Genomic DNA, 24,136 nt, shown 5'->3' on the forward strand with positions numbered 1-24,136 from the left:
TATATACCTACCGGCGCCGTCGTCGTAGTGTCCCACCCACCAAACCATACGTATATATCTACCACCACCCCCACCCCCTCCTCGGAAGAGCGCGGTGAAACGCCCGTGTAGGTGCAGCCTTACCACGTATAACCCACACCCTGCATGGTGTATACGTACACGTGTGTAGGTGAGGGCGCGCGCGCATCCCCCGACTTTGTAGGGCCGTTTGGCCAAGACACCGCGCGCGGAGAGTCGCGCTCGCTCGCGCCAGTGCACCCCCCAGCCTGGCGTCGACTGGCTCTACCGAAGCCAGCGACGGGCGCCCCCTTGGACTCGCGTCTCTAGTATCCTTCAAAACGCAGAAAGAAGCAGAGGAGGACGATCGGTGGTTTGGCAAAGGAGGTGTGCGTGACACCCGAGACAGTTATACCCCCCCTAAACGGCGGGACACACGCAATAACGGCCGGAACATCGAGTGCCGTGCCTCTCGCGCTTACGTAATGCAATAACACAGCTTAGTGGTGGGAACGCGCTACGCGAGCCGGGATGACGCGCACGAGCGTCGAGTCTACGACAAATGCACCCTCCGTCCCGTGTTTGGGGGAACGCGCGGACGGCTATCACGTAGCCGAGGAGTAAGGAATACACGACTCGACGCCTGGATCGTACCACCGGTGTGCCGGACCATACGCGGACTTGTACTACTGATGCTGCTACCAACGCTACGACCAGCAGTAGTATTTCACCACGGGATAGGGCGAGTCGTTGGGTCACGCGCCAGCATTGACGTATTAATCCCGTGTGTGCGGCCACTCGGGATAGGCACACGTACGAACAAGGAGCAAAGAAGTGCGCGCGCGGTACACGGAGCTCGGCCCCTGCCTCCGTTTTAAGAATCGATCGGCCTTCGTAGTGGTGCTGGTATACAGTTGTAGTTGTACACACCCCACCCCCCCCCTTCTCCTTGTATACACACTACGTGCCATACACGCCGAGAGATAAGATCCCACCCTCTCCCATAGTGCGCGCCCTTGTATAATGTAATGTAATATACGCACCTGTGTGTATATATACACATACGTCGTTTACTATACCGCCGTACAACCAAGTGTTTGTTGTGTGCGTGTGTGTGCGTGCGTGTGCAAGTGGTGTGTACACACTCGTGGGTGAAAAAGGCAATGTATGACAGAATAGGGAGAAAAGAACAACAACGACGACGCAAGGGGGACCACCACCTCCCGTGAAACGGATCGACTTTGGCGCGAGAGTGTCCCCGTTTCTCGTGGGTTGTAGTGAAAAATTTGTTCACAAGAGATTGTCCGGAAGGACTGGATGAGTCGATAGAAAAAAAAAAAAAAAAAAAAAAAAAAGGAATCTCCGCTATTGCTCGGGTTTGACTGTCGCAAAGGTGCCGGCAAAGGCTGGAGATGGGGAGGAGGACGGCGACGACGAGGGCGGCCCTCGGGCTGCTCCCTCTACTGCTGCTGCTTTGCGTTGGCTTCAGCATCCAGCAGGAAGAGGACATACCGCACAACGAGTAAGTCGAAGAGATATTTTTCTTTCTTTCCCTCTCTTATCGTTGTCATTGTTATCATTTTGGAGGATAGACACGCGTGCGTGAATATTTGCTCACGGTCATCGAGCGACAAACGGGTATTTGTGGCAATAATCACGATGGGCGGCAAACGGGGGACGAATCGCGTGTGACATTTTCATGCAGAAAAGGACAGCAGAGGCGCGCATATTTTATTTACGTCCGGAGACAATGAGAGCCGTAAATTAAAAGCCACGCGAGCCCCCGCTCATTAAAACGACAGCGGTGCGAGCAAAAATTAACGCGCGGGCAACGCGGCTGTTACGATTCGATCAACTTTGTCCTACGCACCCTCCCCCCACGCGTAACGCGCGACGAGGGGGAATTGCGTCGCGTCGGCAAAGTTGGAACTATGGGGGTTTTTTTTTTTCCTCTCGTATCGGTTTTTGTTTCAATGTCACGGACCGTATAGTCTCACGTGTGCGATTTATCGTTGACAACGAGCAGCTTCGAACAATCGAAATATATTTGCAATCATGTGAAATGACTCACTCACTGCCAGGGTGAACCTCGAGGGGGATGAACCAGGATGAAAGGTGGGGCGGCGTTTTCGTGTCGACATTTAGCGACTGGGTGTCGGCCACCGCAGCTCGCGAACTAGAGGAGCAGGTGTAACGTAGCCTCTCACATTGTACGATGGAAATTGTAGCGAGACTTATCGTGTTAAATTATTTTGACGAAAGAATCAGGCACGTGTTGCTGGCCTGAATCGATGATATACGCACGCGTATGGTTGGGGGTACAAAAATGGAAGAAATTCAATCTCCGATTTCACCGTAAAAACAAAGTACTTGTACCCGAAAACAGCGCGCGCTGCCTCAACCGCTCGTAAAATTCGACATTAAAAGTACAAAGCCGGAAGGCACGGCGAAAACCTCACACCCAACCTCGAACCCGGAAACGACCGAGAAAAAGAAAAAAGATCCCCCCAAGTCGGCAGCTTGAGAATAATGTTGTTTCCACCGCGTGTAGAAAGGGGGAGGGGGCGTCAAGGTGTTTTGCAACGATACTTTGGAAGACAATGTATCGACGACGCGTATTTATGGCTTCTCCAGACGGGGGATGAAAATTCCAGGGCGCCCCGCACGAGGAGCTTCCTCTCCAGTCGACGCGCGATACGTCATTACTGCCCGAAATTTTGGTCGCCACGCGTGCCCCAAGACTCGGAAAATTTGGAGGCTGTTGTGGATTATAACGTACAACTTTAATCCCGAAAATTCTCGAGTCCTCCCTGCTGATACCCCATTTGGCTTAGTGGTCCGAATCTTTGGCCCCCCCGCCTTCTCTGGCCCCACATCCACCCCAGGATGGCCTGTGCTGTATACGTGCGATCACCGCTAAAATTGATCATATTAGCGCGAGCCGAAATAGCCTGCCTCCGCCCACCATTATTGGCTAATTGATTATTTAAGCTGCAATACCGGGACGATAATCGAAGCCGATTGCGGTTCTACGTGTACATCGTCTCTCACGGACAAATGGTAAATTTTGCGTTGACACCCAAATGATTGAAACCATAGGTACGCAATTCGAAACGTTAAACACATTGGAATTTCCGTTGAGGATCGATGCTAAATTGAAAAAAAAAAAAAAAAACATTCAAGGGTGAAGCACGCGTTATTAAATTTATATTCAGCTCGATTTTAATCGCACGCTCGGCGTGTACAGCACGCATCCACTACTGGACCGTCAAGGATATCCTATAATTTCGGTACACGCGAGTGATGGATTGATTTTCATTGAGCATACATACCAGGACTGCCCGCAAACATGTTGTATGTGCGCTGTGGTCGGTGCGCGCGATTTTCGCGAAAATTCCCGATGGAAATGAGATACATTAATGCACTTTGCGCATGAAAAAAGCGTGGATAATCGGATTTTTGTTGAAAAAGACAGTAACGCTTCATTGTTGTAGATTTTCGGTCCTCATTAGCCGTGCTGATAAAACGATGTATTCTATTTCTTCAAGAATCGGCAAAAAGAAGCGCGTTCTGTCTACCGAAAAAGTTTCCGTGCCTACAAAGGACGACCAGCGAAAGAAAAAATGAAAGAGCAACGAAAAGAAGCTCACTCCCGGGGGGTTTTAACGTCCCAAGGCGATTTTATCTCGCTGGAAATGCTCAAACGGCAGCTTGGAAAGAAAGGGCGTGTGTACGTGTGTGTAACGCGGAAGAAGATATCCTGGGCAGAATGGCTCGGCTGTGGAAATTTTCGAACGCACGCACCAAGGCGGTGAAGCGAAAAAAGGACGAGCTGCGCACGCAGGGTACTACGTACACTAAATTGCGGGTGTTTTCTCAAAAGTGGCCCTTAACAAAGTTTCAACAGCCCGAAAATAAGGCTATCTATCCTCCCGCGTCTTTTTTTTTTTCGCGCCACTTTATCCTCCCCTCCTCCAGGTCCGATCGCTCGGTCTGGCGCCCTTCCTGAAAACCAGAGGGGAATTTTGCGCGGTCGATTGCCGCGGACTATGCTCGATTGTTACTTGCTGATTTTTGAACGAGAGCTTTCGCTTCTTTTGTTCTGGTGGATGAGATATCGAATGGGCGAGCACAGCCGATGGATCGATCGAGGGGGGATAATCAAGCTGCTTTTTTTTCTTCCTCCAATATACTACACGGAAGCACTTGAAAAATAAAACGATAGAGCTGAAAAAACTTGGTTTGCAGGACGAAGGATACACCTTTTGCTTGCGCGAATTGAAAAATCACCCCGTGCACCACAGTCGAATAATTATTTCAATCCAGCCTCTCGAGTCTCCTTCAAATCGCGCGGGGAGTGAACGACCCCTTCGAGGCTCTTACAAAGTCGTGCATTAAAAAAATATCCAGTTATTTCCTTGAAAAGTCTACACATTTTTCAATACGCGAGCGGGTCGACAACTCAATTCTCCATGCGCCGCGCCAGCGGGGAAAATTCATTCCGCAATTTAAAGTCCCGCTGACTGTGCGCCTCCACCCCCCCAATATCTCACCGGCCGGGTCCTTTCTTCTTCCGTTCCCGCATCCCAAAAACTCGCCCCGCACCAGCCAACAGATACGCAATTTATGCCGCCGCCCCGCGAAACTTTGTCAACTTTAAAGTTTCCGGGCGGACGAGAAAGGAACGGGGTAAGGGGCCAAGGGAGTTTTAACAAGCGCCTGGATGTGCGTGTGCGGGGGTGGGTGGGTGCAAAGTCCCCAGACGACAGCGGGACGAGGACGGGCGCTCGGGAGCGTAATATTTTCTTTAAACGCGACGCCAACGGATGAAGTTGGCCGTGCGCGGTGGATATTATTTGCGAGTCGGAAAAGTTTTTCCGGGCACTTGCGGTTCCACGATGTTTCTTTTTTTTTTTTTTTTTTTTATTTCTGTGGGGGTGAGGCGCGCTACTATTTTTCGGAAATGGAAATTCGAGCCGGGATATTGGGATGTTCTCTCTGACAGATGTGCTGCCATTCCTTGGGGTACGAGCGAGTCCTTATACTCCGTATTCCCATGTCACGGATGCGCCGTTTCTTTTTTTTTTTTTTTTTTGTTTCCGTAATTACTCCCTTACTCGTCGAGCGAGAAGCTCTCATTTTAAATTTAATTCAAACTCACAACTCGCACTCCTGGCGAATATTTGAGAGTAAATAAGTAAAACGATAAGGTCTGCCTTCTCTTGTTGTTTCTCATGGCTCAACGTTGGATAATAACCCCTGGCTTCCCACTTTATTTTCCGTTTATACCATATTGCAACGAGCGTGTGGATTTTTTAAATATTTCTATGTCTGTATCATTATTAAAAAAATCAAGCCTCGAAATAATATCGAATCGCTCGCGAGGGCTCTAGTTATTCAATTTGGACGGGAAGCTATCGATCGTCGAATTTTGTTTTTTTTTTTTTTCCCCATCTGATAAAGACGTGATGCGCTGTAGGTAATACAATGTAATCTTGTCAGACGTCGCGCTTTAAGCAAATTCAAGCGTCAACCTGGCCGGTGATCTTATTACGAGTTAAGGGGATTTTAGATGGTCGTTATATGTGTTGCGCAACGAGTGCACAAAGCTGGTGACAAATACACGACAGAGGCGAGAAGTAGGTAAAGAAAAAATTGCACAAACTGCGGGTAGGATGTTACCTTTGTGCGTTGCGGTGGAGGTAGGTAAGTAAACAATACACGAAACAAAAAAGTATCGGAAGCGTTGAAACGCACGTCATTCGCAAACTCAGACATTATTGTAAACACACTTGGCGCCAAAGAGACAGAGGATAACAACAACAATATCGAAGATAATGTGAAATTACGATTGCCGCGTAAGGGGGTCGGGGTACGCGCGTTATTGCCAACATGAGAGCCGCTGTCCTCCTTTCTGTCACTGTACTCGCCGAACACATGCAAATAGGTCGCGTGTGCAAACACAGACGCACAAAGTGAATGAGCCGGGGGTGGGGAGGGAGAGCGCGTCGTTTAAACACGCCTCGGCGTATAGGTACATGCGCTCTATTCAGCCGCGATTCAGGACAAACTGGCAAGTTCTATCTGGGTCGTTCCTCTATCTGTCCCTCGCTGTGGGGCTTAATTTTTATATTATTTTGAAAACTCGGGGTCTTTGTTCCGCTGCACGAGTGTGCGATGGGACTGAAAACTTTGTTGGGATTGTAGTTTTCTGTTTTATTTTATTTACTTTGAGAATGACTGCGTAGTAGTTTTTTTTTTTTTTTTTTTTTTTACCTGTTACGTTTGTTCTTTACAGAGTCAGAAACTGGGCCTTGAAATTCGGCATCGATCTGTGGGAGTTTGGCCGACAGATCACTAAAATGAGCGAGATACGAGCGGTGAGACACACTGATTTCTCCTTTTTTTTATAAATTATTGTTATTTGTATCAACGAGGGCATACTATGGACTTATTGATAACAGCACAATACTGATGTCATCAATTTTTAATGAAAACATTAGATGTAAAACGGTAGATACATGTCACTAAATTCGAGGGCTGACCAAACTCTTACCTCGACTACATGAAATTCGAGAGATCCACGCAAGTGATTGAGCTCTTAAATATTCAAGGCTACTTTAATTTAACACGGCAACAAATCTGACGTACAAACTGATTACGCTATTGATTCTACAACCAAATTTCTGAAAGCTACGATATATTAATTCCTTGCAGAGATCGGCTTACTAACTACCACTAGCTATTATTGTTTCGTTGTTTACTCATAAGCGTACATAGTAGTTCAAACGGTATAGATCACTCAATAATGAAATTACGATTCCAACAGAAATACCACGAGTCCCTCGCTACGGTCAATAAAAAGGACGGCCTAGTGCTCGTGCGAGAAATGGCGGCGGAAGTGAAGAACATGATGGACTTCAAAATCAACGCGGTCATGGTAATGAAATAAACTGCACACTCTGCTATTCCCCCGCGTATAGACGAAAATTTATTACCAGCCACATAAACTACAAAACGAGCACATGCATATGAGCGAATCCACAAAAAATTAATCCTATGGTCGGAAAAATCATTGTACTTAAGCATACTTTCCTAACATTTTATTTATCCACGTGTATCTAGGAAATTATGATCAAGATGTATTTAAACAATATTTTCTTTTTTTTTCATTTTAGATGAATGCTAGTTAGACTTTTTTTTGGGGAATTTCTCACGTACACCAACATGTATTCCTATTTTACGAGGTCGATTCATCAATCCACTCTTCCATTACGTTATCCAAACGACTCACAGTAGTAACACACACCACTGTGGGGAGCCATACTTTCCTAACAAAAAGCGTATAAAGTTTCCCAGTAGTAGAGTGATGCTGTGGTCAGCCACACTCTTCTGATGCAACAACAAAAAAATATTCTCAGTAGTAACATACCAATATGATCAGACACACTCTATAAACCATAAGCGTACAAGTTCCTCAGTAGTAATATACCACAATGGTCAGACATACTCTTCAAAAGCACAAAAAAAATTTCGCAGCAGCATACAGCTATTGTAAAAAACACCCTAGTTAAAGTACTGAAATTTTCACAGTAGTAACACACCGGTTAGGTCAGACACGATCATTACGCTAATAGTAGTAACAGACCCTTTACGGTCGGACACGATCGAAAGAAATCAGCTCGCATTGGCTTTCAGAAACTGATGGAGAACGCCGAGCAAGCGGCAGTATCCGTTTCACGGGAGGGCAGCAGTGGCCCGCCCAAGTACCTGGCCAGCCACCGCATCAACCAGGTGAACGAGGACGGCAAGCCGGGCCCTGACTCGCGCAACATCTCTGGCAATCGGCACTTTGACCACATCGCAGTCAACCTCAGCCTCTCGGCTGTACTCATGCCTTCCGGCCTCAAGGATACTGGTAACCCTTGCTCCTCTATATTTAATGAACAAGCTATTCGACAGAGATGACACACGCCGAGGCACCGAGATGACGAATCACTCGTAATAGCCTGTGGTGCCTTGGCTGTTGTACCAAAAAACCCCGAGCGAGCGGTTTTCGCTTCGCAAAACAGAAACAAAAAAAAAAAAAAAAAGGAAAAAAGATCTCATTATATTAACGCATCGGTGCCGTTGTTGTTTCTCTTTTTCGGTCCAACCGACCCGACAAAAGAAGCCGACGTGGCGTCTGGGCTTCAATGGAGCGAATACCTCGACCCCCTCTTCGTCAACAATTACGAGAGCGACCCGTCTCTCTCCTGGCAGTACTTTGGATCGACTTCCGGCTTCTTGCGCCGCTTTCCCGGTGAGCTCGCCTCTCTCTCTCTCTCTCTCTCCTCCTCCTCTTCTTTTGTCCATCGTCTATTCTTATTACTCTCCTCCTGCCAGCACCACCACCCTCTGTTGTTGCTGCGTGTCCCTCTTCCTTTTCGACTCCTCTGGGAATTTGCTCTGTGCTGTATACCGCCTATACACGAGCTACACGGACTGCAAGTATTTTCACTTTCTCGAAATAAAAGAACTGAAACCCCTCGGCGTGAAAGGGCCTCCCCATTCAAGCTCTCGTTTATTTTATTTTTTTTTGTTCCCCTCTACGTGGGCACGTGGGATCTCTTTCAATGGCTAATTGCGAGGCGACCTGTTTGTACATTGATTTTTCTTTTTCTTTTATCCTTCTTTTCGTGCTAGTTTCAAATATTTTACGCGAATAAAAATATTTCACGTAGCTGCGGAATATCGTGGAGACGAGAGCTCGAATTACCATTCAAAGCTTCATAACGAGGGCCGCGTTCGTTGGAGCCCATCGAATAAATCGAAAGCAACGACGCGCAATGCATCTCCCTAGAGCCATCAGTACCAGCGGCTGCAGTCCTCGAAAAACTTTATAGTTACCGCGAGCGCGACACTTTGTCCTTGTCCCCCTACGTCCTCGTCCTCCTCGCACGCTCTGACCTATATATCCGAAAAGCGATCGTAGCGTCGTGGCCCCGTGACTGCTGCTGTCCTCTACACTCTCTTTATATACATATATGTGCACGTGTACCCCCTACAACGACGCTTACGCACTTACGCAGCTATGTCATGGCCACCGGTGGACACATCCCCCGTGCAGCCCGGGCCCGCCAGGCGCGTGCGCAGCGTCGACGACTTCCGGCTGTCCGACTGGTTTGTCGGTGCGGCCGATTCGCCCAAGGACCTGGTCGTCCTCGTCGACGGGGCCAGCCTTTCGTCGAGCAAGACCCGCGAGCTCGTCGTCGGCACGGCCAACGCGATACTCGACAGCCTCGGGCCCAACGACTACGTCAACGTGTACAAGTATGCCGAGGGCGCCGAGGAGATCGTCGCTTGTTTCAAGGACAGCCTCCTCACAGCGTCGCCCGAGAACATCAAGGAGCTCAAGGTTTTTTTTTTTCTTTCCCCCCCCCCTTCCTTTTTGTTGTGCAGTTGGGCGTTTGATGCAAGGGCACAAGCGGGCTGGCGCTCTGGAAGAAATATCAATGTGGTGTTAGGGAAAAAAAAAATTTTAATAAAATCATTTCACCGACTGTTTTTTGATGAATTTCTTCGGTAATCTATGGTTGCAATATGCTATCCTCGTTTAAAATTAAAAAACGAGCAGTACAAGAAAAAAAATCCAGAAAGTAGAAACATCCGAGTGTAGTCAGACACCACGTTGACACATAAAAAAAATTAAAATAAAATCATTTCATCGGCTGTTTTTTTGATAAATTTCTTCGGTAATCTATGGTTGTAATGTGCTATCCTCGTTTGAAATTAAAAAACGAGCATTACGCGAAAAGAAATCCAGAAAGTAGAAACACCCGAGTATGGTCAGGCACATCGTTGACACATGATTTTCATCGGTCAAAACAAAAATAAAAAAAACCTCCTTCTGCGTAGAATGCAATGAACAGCCTAAAAGCCGAATCGCCGTCCAACATCTCGGCGGCTCTGAGCACGGCCTTTGAGATTCTGCACAAGTACAATAGATCGTCGCAAGGCAGCCAGTGCAACCAGGCGATAATGCTGATCACATCACGTACCGAGGGCGCCCCGATTGAACTCATCAAGCGCTACAACTCGCCCCACATGCCCGTGAGGATTTTCACGTATTTAGTGGGTGGCGACAACAGCGAGGACCTCAACAGCATGTCCTGCAATAACAAAGGTTTGTTTCCCTATTTTTTTTGTTTGTTTCTATTAAACGAGGGTACATTACATATACGTTGGGTGAAATTTTTAACGAGGGTTCAACTGTGACGGATATTATGGTACGGGCGGATGGTAAGCCGCTAGTAATTGACGGTCATTACAGGATACTTCGCGAGGATAACCAAGCTGGACGAAATAAAGAGCAAAGTTTTTGAATACATCAAGGTGATGGCGCGGCCGATGGTGCTGTACCAGCGCGACCACCCGATACACTTTACGCCGGTCTACGTTGGTGGCAAAGTAAGTGCAGTCCATAGCTATCTCGTAGACTTGATAAATACGCTCCTCGATGCGATAAAACCTTCTAATTCGATGCTTAAACATTAACGTGTTTGTGCGTACTTTGAGTACCTGCCGTTAGAAAGAGAGCAAGAAAGCCAAAGTTCTTCTCGCTCAAGTATAACGAGACTAATACGAGAAAATTGAAACGAGTGTGATCAATTTCTGGACACTTTTCAGCACTACTCTTCTCTCCTTTCTGCTTGGGCTCTCCCCCGAGAAATTCACTTGTGGAAAACTTTAAATTGATCTTCTTTCAAAGTTTTCATACACCAATTTCGCTACTTACGTTTTAAGCACGTTCTCGAGCCCGAGCAAACCGAGGCTGCAAGTAACCATTTTTGGCCTCGAGTTTCATTTAATTTTCATTTTTCGATCGCACGCGATTTAATTTGGGGGATTAAAATGTTTCAATTCGTCAAAGTGGTAAAAAGGATGGAGGTAAAAAAAGGGTCCTTTGGAGAATCAAAAATTAAAAAAAAAAATCACGCAGCGCACGAGGGTGTTGACTTTGATATCGAGAGCGATCTGGTAAAAGCGAAACTCGGATCACCCATCGAGGGCAGAAAACAAAGGCACAAAAGCGCCCTTTTCTCTCCGCGCGAGTCCATCAAAGGTTAAAAGTCAATAGAATATTTCTGTCTCCGGCTCGAGCGACCCAAAGGGGCGGCAGACTTTCAAAGTAAAAAGAGCTTCGATCCCGATGCGCTACCCCTCGAATCGAGGTCAAACGCACGCAGTGGGCAGGGGGAGGGGATTGCATGGATAGGCAAACACGTGCACGGGAGAGCAGAGGCCCGAGTTTAGCTTAGAGAGGGAGTTTAATCAGATTAGGAGGTCGGCGAGGAGCGCTAATTGTCTTCATAAACTTCCAGAGCGGCAGATACGGCCTCGAGGGTCAAGGTCAGCTCATGACCTCGGTTACGGCGCCCATATTGGATCGGAGAAACCACACGGTAAAGTACACCTCACGTCACACGTTTGACGCGTTGGTTTTCGAAAATTTAATTGACCTTGGGACTTTTTCTTTGCTCGCGCGGCAGGAAAGAACGGCTAACTTACTCGGAGTCGTGGGGACCGATGTTCCCATCGAGCAGATTCAAAAACTCGTGCCACCGTACAAGGTTAGTTGGTCAGTTAGGGTTTAAATGCGGATGAATAGCCATTTAATTTGCCACATTTGACATTTTTCGCAGCTGGGTGTCAATGGCTACTCGTTTCTGATCGACAACAATGGGCGTGTCCTGTATCATCCCGACCTCAGACCTTTGGTAAGATGGTTTTAGTCTTGAGGTTTATTTTTTGAAAATATTTTGACAAGTAAACGCTTTACTGATCCGTCAATTTTTTTACTGCTCCTCTAGCCGGGAAACGTCGAGGTGAGTTTTATTTTTCCACGGAGACAATCATTTTCGAAAACGAGAGTTTTAGGCTATTCAAACGAATTATCTAACCATTTCAGTACGAAGAAACGCTGAAACGAAAATACCTGAGCGTCGACCTGTCGGAGGTCGAACTTTTGGAAAACGACGGGCCATCCCACTCGTTAAACAGCTCTCTCCTTGACGTAAGGATTTTTTTTACATGACTTGGGCAAAGAACAAAATACCAATGGTAATAATGATCCACGTAAAAATCTCGGTTACAGCTCAGACACGAGATGATAGAGCAGAAGGAGGGTGAGACCTATTTCTCCGTGAAGATCCACTACGACGACATGGTAAGAGCCAACAACGATGCCCCGATACTTTTTATTTTTGTATAAGTGAACCGTACCAATTCATACTCGCTGTGTTGCAGAAGAGGGTATCGATCAGGCGGCACAATTACTTTTACGAGCCAATCCCGGACACGCCGTTCTCACTGGGGCTGGCGTTACCCGAAGGCTACGGCATGTACGAGCTGCACGCCGAGCAGGAGATTCGGCACGCTCATGATAATGGTGAGCTTTGTTACTTGCAACAAAGCGTGCTAAAATCAACCGAAAATGAGAAAAAGAGCAATGGACCGAGCCGTAACGTAGCAATGGACGAATGAGCGGCGCCGCGCGCGCGAATATTAGATAACAAAGATATTCCGGCCTCGTTTTTTTTCTTGCTCCTTCCAAGCGCATCTTGCACTTTCTAAATGAAAAATATCTCGCGCTCGCGCGCATGCATGACCATATATATGCACGTAAAAGCGCGGGGAGTCGAGATTTACGGGCGTGCACATAGGGACCCTTGGCCCATGAAAAATAGGAGCGCGGGCACACAGAGGAATGCCGTGAATTCGTAATATACTATGAAAAATTGAGAATGCGCCGGCATCCCTCCTTCTCAGCTTCTTGATTTTCAATACTCGATTTTTTCCTTCCTCCTTTCGCGCTTTCTTGTCTCGTTGCTACCGCCATCGTACTGTCTTTTACGGCTTGTTTTAATACCAGAGATACATGAGATTGGCTCGCTTGGAGAATTTTTACTTTTTTTGACCAATCTATCCATTCTTTTACAGCTTAGAACTCAAATGCGTAAGAATGTCGCGAAAATTTTAGACAGTAATGTTATAAATTATATAGTATATGAATTTTCAGTAGTAAAAGTCAGCATTTAGTCATTTAGAAGATAATATTAATCCAAGATAAATCCTAAAACGCTCCTTTAAGCAGATGCACGTATTATCAGTAGTAAGAGTCAGTGTTTTGTGATACATATGACTCTGTCGAACTAACATAAGACAAATCTTATAACGACCCCTTACACAGCTGCGAGCGATTTATGTAGTGCAAGTGGTAATTTGGAAGATCTAATTGATTTAAAATATTTACTTACGCAGTTACACGCGTTTTCAGTAGTACAAGTCAATGTTTGATAAGGCTGACATCAAGCTAAATCGGGAGGCCCTATCGGTCTAAAACATTTGCTTACGCAGTTACACGCGTTTTCAGTAGTACAAGTCAATATTTGGTAAGGCTAACATCAACTAAAAAATATCAAGGTGATTCGTAAAATCCTATTGATTTAAAACATTTGCTTACGCAGTTACACGCGTTTTCAGTAGTACAAGTCAAAATTTGGTAAGGCTAACATCAACCAAAAAATATCAAGCTAAAGCGGGAGGCCCTATCGATCTAAACTATTAACTTGCGCAATTGTTCGCGTTTTCAGTAGTAAAAGTCAATATTGGGTAAACCCAGTATTAATTTAGAATTAACAAGCTAATTTGCATGCTCGAAAAAATGGTTTTCCAGTTACGCACTACTTCAAAGGTGACACTTGGAAAGTGCACCCAGACTGGACGTATTGCGAGCACTACTTTGAAAACGACAAATGGTTCGAAAGTCCGGAAGAGCGGGTCCTGTACTTCCTGACCCAAACTCACAATCCGGGCTGGAAGTGGCGATCGCAGAGACCCAAAAGCTCGCACCAAAAGCCCGCGAACAAGCCCGACAAGGATTCTTACTATTGTGAGTACGGCCCAGAGTCGCCTACTTATTCGTCATTCGTTTCTGGACGTCAAACACATTTTTTCAATCGCAGGCGACAAGCTGTTATTGCAATCGTTAGTGTTGGACGCGTACGTGACACAAGATTTTGATAAGCGAAGCGAAAGAAATATGGGCAAAGACGATAGGTAAGTAAACTTGCACCACGAGAGCGCAGCGAGCGAAAACAAAAACAAACAAACAGATCTTCAAGGGCACGCTCGAAAGAGCAAATAATCAATCGATCACAGAGCACCAAGTATTAACGCACTTTAAAGCACCGAGTCGATCGTTTTGCTCTTCCCTCCAGAAATTTATGTCATTCTAAAAGGCCTAGGTAGAATTTCAGACGTGCCAAGAAACATTGATGAGACTATTCAATGTTTAGGTCCACTTCAAACTATTCAAAGATCAATGGAGAAGTTTTTTCATTTTTATTTGATGTACTTGCATTAAATTTTAGTTTATCGCCAATTTTGCACTTCTTAAAATAAATGTCGATCTCATCTATATTTTACTTTGAAAGTTGGCTACATTTTTAACTACACATGAAATTCATGAGGCTTTTTATTCATGAGATTTAGTTATTAGCTCCACGTAAAGAAGCCATTTTACGTATTATTTTTTCATGAGCATGAAATAATTGAAGAAGCAGAAAGAAGAGTACATCGATCGACTTCACTGTTTATTAATGATTTAAGCTTTTTTTTTTACGAGCACTTGCACAGCTATTATTATCATTATATAAGAGCACTGCACATCTATACATAAATATAGATATATAAATTTATAAGAGCACCACTTGCACAATAATTTGTCATAAAAGCACCAGTTTTTTTTCAACTCACCACAAATTTTTAATTTACAATGAGTTTATTGTTTACTGTGTATGTTTTATTATTATATTGTGTGTCTTCACCGCCAGCCCAATTGCCATACTGATGGCTGTACTGCACAGGTAATCACCAATGCACAAAATATATGTTTTGTAATTTGCTAGTTTGCACGATTCAAATGTCGCACGATACATCACATACATCTTGTCATGATTGATGTTCTTTTTTTTTTTTTTTTAACAACCGCACAATGCACCTGCACTTCACCTTCACTAATTGATAAATTATCATCGTATTTTATAAGATTCCTCGTATGCGTGAGAAAATTGGAACTGCTGATCCAATAAGATCAGTTGTTTTGCAATGATTACGTGTACGTATGTTAAGTGTCTGGACGAGTCGAGTGTGACGATTATATTATATTTTAACTAACAATCGTAATTAATTCATTTTAATTTCATTGTACGCCATACCAAATTTGTCATCATATCGTCGTACAGTATTCTATACTTTACCACACGATTTGGTAAAAATTTCATTGTATCCTGATGAAAATGCAAAAGTTGCTTCAGAACAACTCGAACCTTTGCATTTGTGCAAAATAGTAACATTATCTACTAACACATACTAACACCACTCGTTATCAACAAGCTTCGTAGGATTAACACCATCGTTGTACGAATAAAAAAAAAAACAAAAACATCCTAAGTATAATCATGAAATTCACGAGTGAATGAGTTGCTATTGTCGCTGAAAGTTGATGCTGAGCGTTTGCGATACGTCCATGGCGCAGAGGTGCGACGAAACTAATGAGATTGTGGGTGCGCGTTTTCCAGGAAGGGAAAGGGTAGGTTCGGCATGGCCCGACACTTTGTTGCCACCAGAAGCGGACTGCTACGATGGAAGGACCACGTCCAAAACGATGGTATCCACGAGCAGACGTAAGTATTTTTAATTTTATACTTGAGAAAAATTGTGGTTCCAAAAATAGCTGCACGTACACGTTTCTTTGTCGAAATTAGGGATTTCCCCGAGGTCTACAGAAGAGCCATGGACTCCACTTGGTACAAGAGGGCCGTCGACCAACACGCGGTTGAATTCGACAGCTTCGTTTTCAGCGTACCTTTCGACGCTGGTACGCACTACAACTATGAATCTGACCAATTTTTTTTTTTCAACTGCTCACCCATCCTTTCAATGGAAAAAAAAAGCAAAAATTGATATTCACTGCAACAATTAATTCCAGCCGATAATCCAAGGCCTCTGGTCACGGCGACCCACGCGATATTCGTGGACGTGAAGGGTCACAAGGCCCCGGCCGCGGTGGTCGGCATACAATTCCACCACTCGTCCCTGGCCTCGCACTTTGTCAACGTCACGTCAACCGTGAGAAACACATATTTTCCTCCTCATCTCTCTCTCGAGGACAATGGGTATAACCCAACTGCTTTCGCTCTGCCCACAGTGCCAAGAGCCCATCACCTGTAAAAAGACGTGCGCCTCGGACGACCTGGACTGCTACATCCTGGACAACAATGGCTTCATCATCATAAGCGAGAAGCACGAGCACACCGGCAAATTCTTCGGCGACATAGACGGCACGATAATGGATTCCCTCGTGCAGGACAAGATATTCCGGAAGGTCAGTGTGGTCGATTACCAGGGCGTGTGCACGCCCCAGTCGTCCCACGTGTCGGCCGCGCCCCGCTCCACGTCCCACTCGATCGCTAAGCTCGCGTCCGCTTTTGGCCACTACCTGTGGACTTGGGCCATCAACTTCAACCTCGCGGACCTCCTCCAGCCGATATGGGCGTACCCCTCGGACTCGGACGACGGTAGGAATAAGTATACACCACAACTGCCCCCGCAATAACATCCCCGATGACACGCGTGCATCCGCTTCCAGGGAACATTGTCTACCCGGACGGCGACCACTTCCCGTCCGAGGTGACGGACGAGGCGACGGTGGAGGCCGACAATCAGCCGCAATATCCACCAACGGTCGAGAATCCGGCGGCAACGGCCAGCAGCACCCACTCGACCCTGGCGGGTATCCCGCCGCACAAGCTCCGCACCTGCGAGAAGAAAACCGACCTGTACATCCTCCAGCCCGAGAGGCTCAACACCAGCGGCCAGGGCAACCCGCTCAAGGGGAAGCTCACCAATTGCCATCAGTCGGGATGCGAGAGGTTTGGGAATGATCTCTCCGTTTGCCCACCGTGAATCTAAGCGCGACCGGGAAATTTATACAGGTTTTGAAAAAAAAAAAAAAAAAAAAACCATAAAATCGGTTCACCGATTCGCATGGCTTTGAACAGGTCACCTTGGGGGTGTTGTATTTGACACTCTCAAGCTTTTTCGTACCAATCGTTTTAGAAACAACGTACTATTTAATTGGGTAGAGCTAAAGAACTAATTGATAAAACATGGATTTTGTTGTCTTTAAAAAGCCATATGCACGTTGCAAACGCGTTATTTCAACGCACTTGGATTCACAGTATGGGATTAAAAAAAAAAAAAAAAAAAAAAAAGTAGAGCCATAGTCACGCAAATGAGAGAACAATCGTAAAATTAATTCCAGGCCGTTCAGCGTCCAAAAGATCAAACACACGAACCTGATCCTGCTGGTGGTGGACACGCTGTGTCCCTGCGGCACCAAGAAACTCGGCATCAGGCCGTACGAGGCGCTAACCGAGCCGGGCGCCTGCACAGCTAGGCGCGAGCGCCTCTACCAGCGCCGCTACTGCAAGTGCATCAACTACCACCCGGAGGAGCTGGAGATCAAGGCGTGCGGGGGTGCCGGCAGATCGTTGGATCTGTCGGGGCTACGACCACTGCTCGCGGCTGCTCTACTTGGTGTCGCTCGGCTCACGTGACTCGGTGCTGGTTAAGTGCAGGTGGATCGCCCGATCGGCGACACATGTGTATAGGGACGGACTCAACTTTGGCGCGCGCAGCTGGAAAGTAACTCCTTTTTTTTTTTTTTTTTTTTTTTTTTTCAACTCGGGGTACTCGGTTCTCGTCCTGTTGCCAACCGTGAGGGCCGATTTTTTACGTCCGAGTTACGAGCTCAACTTTCGTCATTACCACTAGAATCGTTTTTACGATGTTGATACTCTACAAGGGAGAGGATTTGTTGCGTGAAAATTTTTAAGATTTTAACGGAAAAATTTGTTCAATATGTTTACGTATGCTATAGATAATGGTTTGGTTGTTGTGTAGTGAAACGGGGTAACAGATGGTTAAAATTGTTGCGAGACGTTGATAGTCCCCAACAGGAAGGGAACAGAGTCGCTGCTTCCAGCTGCGTGAATTTAAAACCAACGGCTTCGAAAAGTAATATTACAACTAGCAGTGCGTACCGAGGTGATTTTTCCTTTCTCGAAACGGAGTAAAAAATAAAAAATAAAAAAAAAATTGCGAAGCAATAGGATCGTAAACGAAAGAATGTCGCGGGAGTCGAAAATTCGTAGTAAAAGGGAAAACTAAACTAAACAAGATGATGATAATAATAATAATAGTATGGAAAAAAAAACAAGCACGACTATCCGCGGTGAAGCGCAAAAAATAAAACAAAAAGATTTTTTAAAAATTGACGAAGAAAAGAGAAACCTATTTTTTGCAAACTCTTTCTTTTATTGGAAAACCCGTGCGAGCGAGTATAAAAGTGACCGCGTGCGTGTGTGTGAATTAAACGAGAGACTCGACGTTTGTGTGAATGTATACGTGTATATATTTATACACGTGGTGACGAGGATAATGATACATGTGTTATACCTTTTCGCAAATTACTAGCTTTGGCGTACGAGGTGATAGAGGCGGTGGAGCGTTTTTTGCTGGAGTCGATGGAAAACGTCTAGGAAAGGGATAAAATGTAATTATTGCTATTAAATATTTACGCCGGTACTTTCTTTAGCTAAAGGACTGGAGGAATTTCGTCTACGCGTTCGATCGGCGAGTAAAAGTCATGAGTACGGAGTGAAAACAATAAAGGACGTTCTGGCGCTGGCAGCCAGCTGAACCAGAGTTTTCTCTATTAAATTAAAAAAAAATAATAAAATTTAAAAAAAAATGAAAACTCGTCTTATTATATGATCGAGACGAGAACGAGAAATAAAAGTCAAAACAAGGAGACAAAAAGAGAGGGAGAACAACGCACATACAAAATTTACTATCGATCTAAACAAATGCGCCCATACGTTGGTTTACTCTAATTAAATTTTAAATGAAAAACCAAAAAAAAAAAAAGTAAGCTCTACACAGCTAAAATGAGAAAAATACAAAAATGTACGTGTATCGATGCTCGAATCGAGTAAACAAAATCTTTGACGACTACAGAACATATATAAAAACAAAAAATAATCGAAAAGCTCCCAACCATTTCGCACAGACGTGAGAGGCCGTCCACATAAAAAAATAAAATAATATAAAATAAATAAAAATAAAATGAAATAAGTTGAAAAAAAGATGGCGAGAATGCGTGTGTGACTTATTGTTATTTATTATTATTTTTTTTTTTTTCAATAATTAAAGCATGAATGGATGAGTGAAAGTCCTTGTAATAACACCTTGATGCATACATGTGTAATCTGTTTAAGCTAAAAAGCACAAAATAATACGCAACCATTTACTTAACATTCGACATTGGAAAAAGAAAATGAGTATATAGTATTGCTTGGCGATTGTTACTTTATTAAGTAGGTACCTACTTGTCATTTCTGTGAGTGTACAATAATTTTAAAACATTTCATTAACCTAAATTCCATGATCGCTGATGATTTAGTAATATTAATAAGTGAGCAATATTTTTCAAAGAAAATCACGCTTTTAACTTTGTAATTTGGAGTCGCTGGTAATTTTTGTACGTGTTTTTGGTAATTTTGTACAGTGGCTTATTAATACTTTTTTAAGGCACACTTGTGCTTGAAAAAAATGACAATAGTTTTTTTTCTCACTTTTTGCTAGGAGGATTTACGGGATCGTGAGTAAAAGTTCCGGATTGCATGATAGCCTAACCAATGACTAAAAAGAAAATTAGAACAAAAGAAATCTTGACGCATAAAAAGAAACATCACTTAGTTAATCGAGCACATTAGTTATATTGAGCAAAGAAAGCGCCGCAAACAGCACATGTTAAATAATTCACATCTATCCGTAAAGAAAAAATAACACAGGTGCCTTTGACTTTGATTTTTGAAATAATTAAAAATAATAATATATTATATAATGTACATCGAACGTCTGAGTGCGAAATCGTTAGGTCTCATCAAATGGGTAAATTAAGACAAAAACAAAATCATAGACACAGCATGAACATTGTCAACAATTCTTGTAGCTTCAGCACTTGAAAAGTGTCTTAGTGCAGCAAGAGCTTGTTATACAATGTTTAAGTGACGTTCTTCTATCAAGGGATTTGATTTTTTGATTTGATAGTTAATCTGTTCATTTATGCAAACTTAGATTTTACATAATTACCTGAAACTGTATTTTATTTTTAATTTGGGTATCGATGAAATTCGAATCACTAATGCTTGACTGGCAAAAATAGCCAAAAAAATTAATATTATAAAAAACACAGCCTAGTACATACAAAAATTAGAACGTGGAATTCGCTATTTTTTTATTATTTTTTTTTTTTGAAATTCCCTTGAAAAGAGAAAGAAACAAACAAGGTAACGACTCATTGACACTATGAAAAATTTATAACATACAAGTAAAAATTTGTAGCTCCTATAACGATCACGAAGCTAAAAAGTCACAGCTAATTAAATCGAGAATAACAAAAAAAAATATGATTACGTATATATAGTAATCTCTAATACTTATATTAGTGAAAAATGGATAGAACAAAAGTGATTAACGTTTTACGGATTCCTTGTATTTTTCTGTTCCATATGTTAAAGAATTTCTCAATACTCTATATAAAATAATTAACATTGTAGGATCTCATACCTATTCTTTTTTTAATGTTTTATTTTCGGTACAGCACTCGTGAATTCCTATGAATCAAAAGAAAATTATTCGTTACCGTGTCGTGAAAGCAGCTCTTAGCAAACGATAAATTTTATTAAAAAAAAAAAAAAAAAAAAAAAAAACAACTATCTATTGGTATGCAAACTTTGCGGTAAACCAATTTAATGATAACTCAAAGTCATTTAACCATTAGTTGTCAACTTTCCGGTAACGTGATGAATATAATGTTAATTATAAAAAGAAAAATTAGAATAGCGTTGAGCATTTGAATTCTTTTAGTAGAAATTTTATTTACTGTTGTAGATCTTTATATAAAATTTTTAATCGTAAACAACTGATTAACTAGTATTTAAAGTTATAGCAATTTTATTTGCAATTTCGATATGATTTATTATAAAATTTTAATATTATGATGTAATGTATTATATGTGATATGTACATTAAGGGACAGTAGCGCAATGATTAAAATGGTTAGTGATCCAGAGAATAATATTACAACTGGCACATTTACTTTCAAAATGTTGCTGTCATTTTTTTGAAATTCATACTAACTACATAATTTATTACAATTAGCTCTAAAGAATTTTTGTTTTTTAGATGTGTAAAATAAAACTCGTTTCTCTAATTATATAAGAAAATTTAAAAATTGGCGACAGTCTTAATACTAACAATAATAATTACAATAAAGTAAAAATACAAAAGTAATTTATAGATGTACGATTTTAAAAAACTTTTCATACAAATGTTTTCAAATTTCTCAGTGTCATTGTTTTTCATGTTGAAAAATAAAAGAAACAAATGACTCAGTCAACCTAAAGTTTGCATGAGACGCGACGTATATTTTTTAATTTAAAACCTAAATGAAAATGATGCAAAAAGAAGGTTTGCTAAGGGTCAGATGAAAAATAAAAAGCTCATTGCACCCGACACTATAATAACGAGACGAACGAAACAGACAGTAAGCAGAAGGTGAATGAATAGCAAAAAAATTCATTCCTGCGTCAAAGTAAAAAAAAAGAAAAAGAAAAAAAACGCTCTATTGTACGAGGTACAATCTGTATGCATGTATATAGGGGAAGAAAAAAGGAAGAATGAAAGCGAGAAAGACAGAATGTACGAATGAGCGGGGAAGGGAGAGAATTATGAAACAGACTTTCAGACAATACGTACGTACACAGCATATTTATTATTACAATTTATACTCGCCGTGGCGCAAACAGCAAGGGCCATCTTTCTCTCATGACCCCACGTACGCGGCTCTACATACATTAGCTGGAGAAGGTGTGTATATATAATATACATAATTAATACATATTATATATATAGATGATAAAAATTACTGTTGTTATTATGATCACTATTAATACCGCATTTATTATACCAAAGTCTTTTCGTATGAAAGACATTTTTTTTTTTTTTTATAAAATAAAAAAGATTTACGGTTTTACGAGTGTGTCTTTTTCAAAGAAAAATATTAAAAGCATTTGAGCGTCAACAAAAATCATGTTTCGAACGGATAAATAAGAAAATACGTTCTAAAGATGTTTCACCTTTTCAATTAAAAAAAATAAAAAATAAAAAAAAAACAAAAAAAAATAAAAAAAAATAAAAAAAATGACGCGTACAACAGAAACTATACCAGTCAAGCGTATATTTGTGATTTCCGCAGGCTTATCTCTAAGTGATATTTATATACACTATTCGTCGTATTAAAAAGGTGGACCGCGTCAAATTTTACTGAAAAATTTACTGTACGACTCAATACTTAATATCTTTTATTTCTTAAATGTGTGAATGGTTAAAATTATTAAAAAATCGTAAGATGTTCACTCGTTTTAAATACACAATGTATTAACCCTTTTTTTTATGATATATTATTACTGGAATATATATCGTTCATTGGAACAATAAAAATAAAAGATAAAATAAAAATGGAAATCAGTACTCATTTTTTAGATAAATTTGTTAGAAATATTGTCATAATTATTACGTACATATTTTATTATTGAGCTTTTATAAATATCTATCGAATAAACAAAAGCTTTAAAAAACAATTCGTTGAATTCTAGACGTGTTTTTGATATGAAACAAAATTGATAAGGTCTTAAATTTTTAATAAAAAAATTACTTACGATACAATTTTATTCACTGTGTTTTGCTGGAAAAAATATTTAGTAAGATACAAAAAATGTAACAATTAAGTATCCAAAACATAAGGAAAGAAGTTAGTTAATTAATCAACTGCCTCAACGTTGGCTTCCAAAAAAATTAACATATTAAACAAACAGAAAAACCCGCTTGCCTAAAAAAATAAATCATACAAAAACAACGTCAAACGGAAACTATTATAACATTCATCTAAAAAACGGTAAGACTAAAAAACCAAAAAAAAATTTAAAATAAATGAAAATTTTTTCCATCTTTAGGAAAAAAAAATTTTTTTATTGTATTTTACGTCTTTTTCTGAACTTTGAGCATATGACCCTGTTCTCAATATATACAGTCAACAAAACTTCGAACGTCCTGTACTAATTGTGTGAGATGCGCAACATAAAGAAAAATTTGAGAATTTAGAAAAAAGGAAAACATGAAATTTTCCTTTCAAAAAATGGACAATGGAAGAGTGTTAAAAACAAAAAAGACGTCAAAAAGTTATTACATGAAAGGAGAAAAAATAGTGAACAAACGTCCTAGACGTCGTGTTGGAGGCGATTAAAAATGAGTTAATCAAACTATCGTACATATACGTCATGAACAAAAATTATAATAACAAATGAATACTTTCACCTTAAGTCCGTATGTCTCTTCTCAGGAACGGAATCATGTAAAGAGTCGTTAAAAATGTAAAACAACAAAACAATTATTTAAAGAATATATAAACAGGGGACCGATTGAAACGGTGGATAATAAGAAAAAAAAATAAGCGTGCAAAAAGTCGCTAGACTTTAAAAAAAAAAAAAAAAAAAAAAAGTATATATATATTCATTTAAGGTTAAGGAGAGATAACAAGATGATGAAAAATAACAGGGACAAGCTAAGAGGGGAAAGAGAGAAGGAAATAATAATAATAATAATAATAATAATAATAAGATAAGAAAACTACGAGCTACGCATGAATGCAAAGCAAATAATTGGAGATGATGAGACGAAGGCGGGCGATGATGAAAAAAAGAGAGAAAACGCAAAAATCCTTTAAAGTGTCCCTGGATACTACTAAGTCTTCCATTATTCGTACGTTAATGTTTAAACTGATGAGTATATTTGAAGTGAAAAAAAAAAAAAAAAAAAAAAAAAAAAAATTACAAAGTGTAACATATAAATTTATCGAACTCATCATATCGATAACTATTAACTATAAACTGAAAAAAAATATTTAAAA

General features: G+C 41.7%; 1 protein-coding gene across 1 annotated transcript; it reads left to right on the forward strand.

Annotated features, from left to right (window-relative positions):
- The first annotated feature begins 979 nt into the window (after positions 1-979).
- stol (voltage-dependent calcium channel subunit stolid) lies at positions 980-22,158 on the forward strand. Its single transcript, XM_089594233.1, has 25 exons — positions 980-1,519; positions 6,296-6,377; positions 6,827-6,937; positions 7,696-7,915; positions 8,168-8,299; positions 9,069-9,394; positions 9,895-10,162; positions 10,310-10,446; positions 11,361-11,441; positions 11,529-11,609; positions 11,682-11,756; positions 11,850-11,864; positions 11,948-12,052; positions 12,134-12,205; positions 12,286-12,427; positions 13,715-13,930; positions 14,004-14,097; positions 14,874-14,906; positions 15,621-15,725; positions 15,807-15,919; positions 16,031-16,170; positions 16,250-16,619; positions 16,691-16,973; positions 17,366-17,640; positions 21,414-22,158. The coding sequence occupies exons 1-25, from the start codon at positions 1,410-1,412 to the stop codon at positions 21,446-21,448; spliced, it is 3,621 nt and encodes a 1,206-aa protein (XP_089450359.1). The 5' UTR covers positions 980-1,409; the 3' UTR covers positions 21,449-22,158.
- The last annotated feature ends 1,978 nt before the right edge of the window (positions 22,159-24,136 follow it).

This window comes from Copidosoma floridanum, unplaced genomic scaffold, assembly GCF_036245765.1.
Source record: "Copidosoma floridanum isolate Cflo_tuat_1 unplaced genomic scaffold, Cflo_Japanese_pri ptg000021l, whole genome shotgun sequence".
Lineage (NCBI taxonomy): Eukaryota > Metazoa > Arthropoda > Insecta > Hymenoptera > Encyrtidae > Copidosoma > Copidosoma floridanum.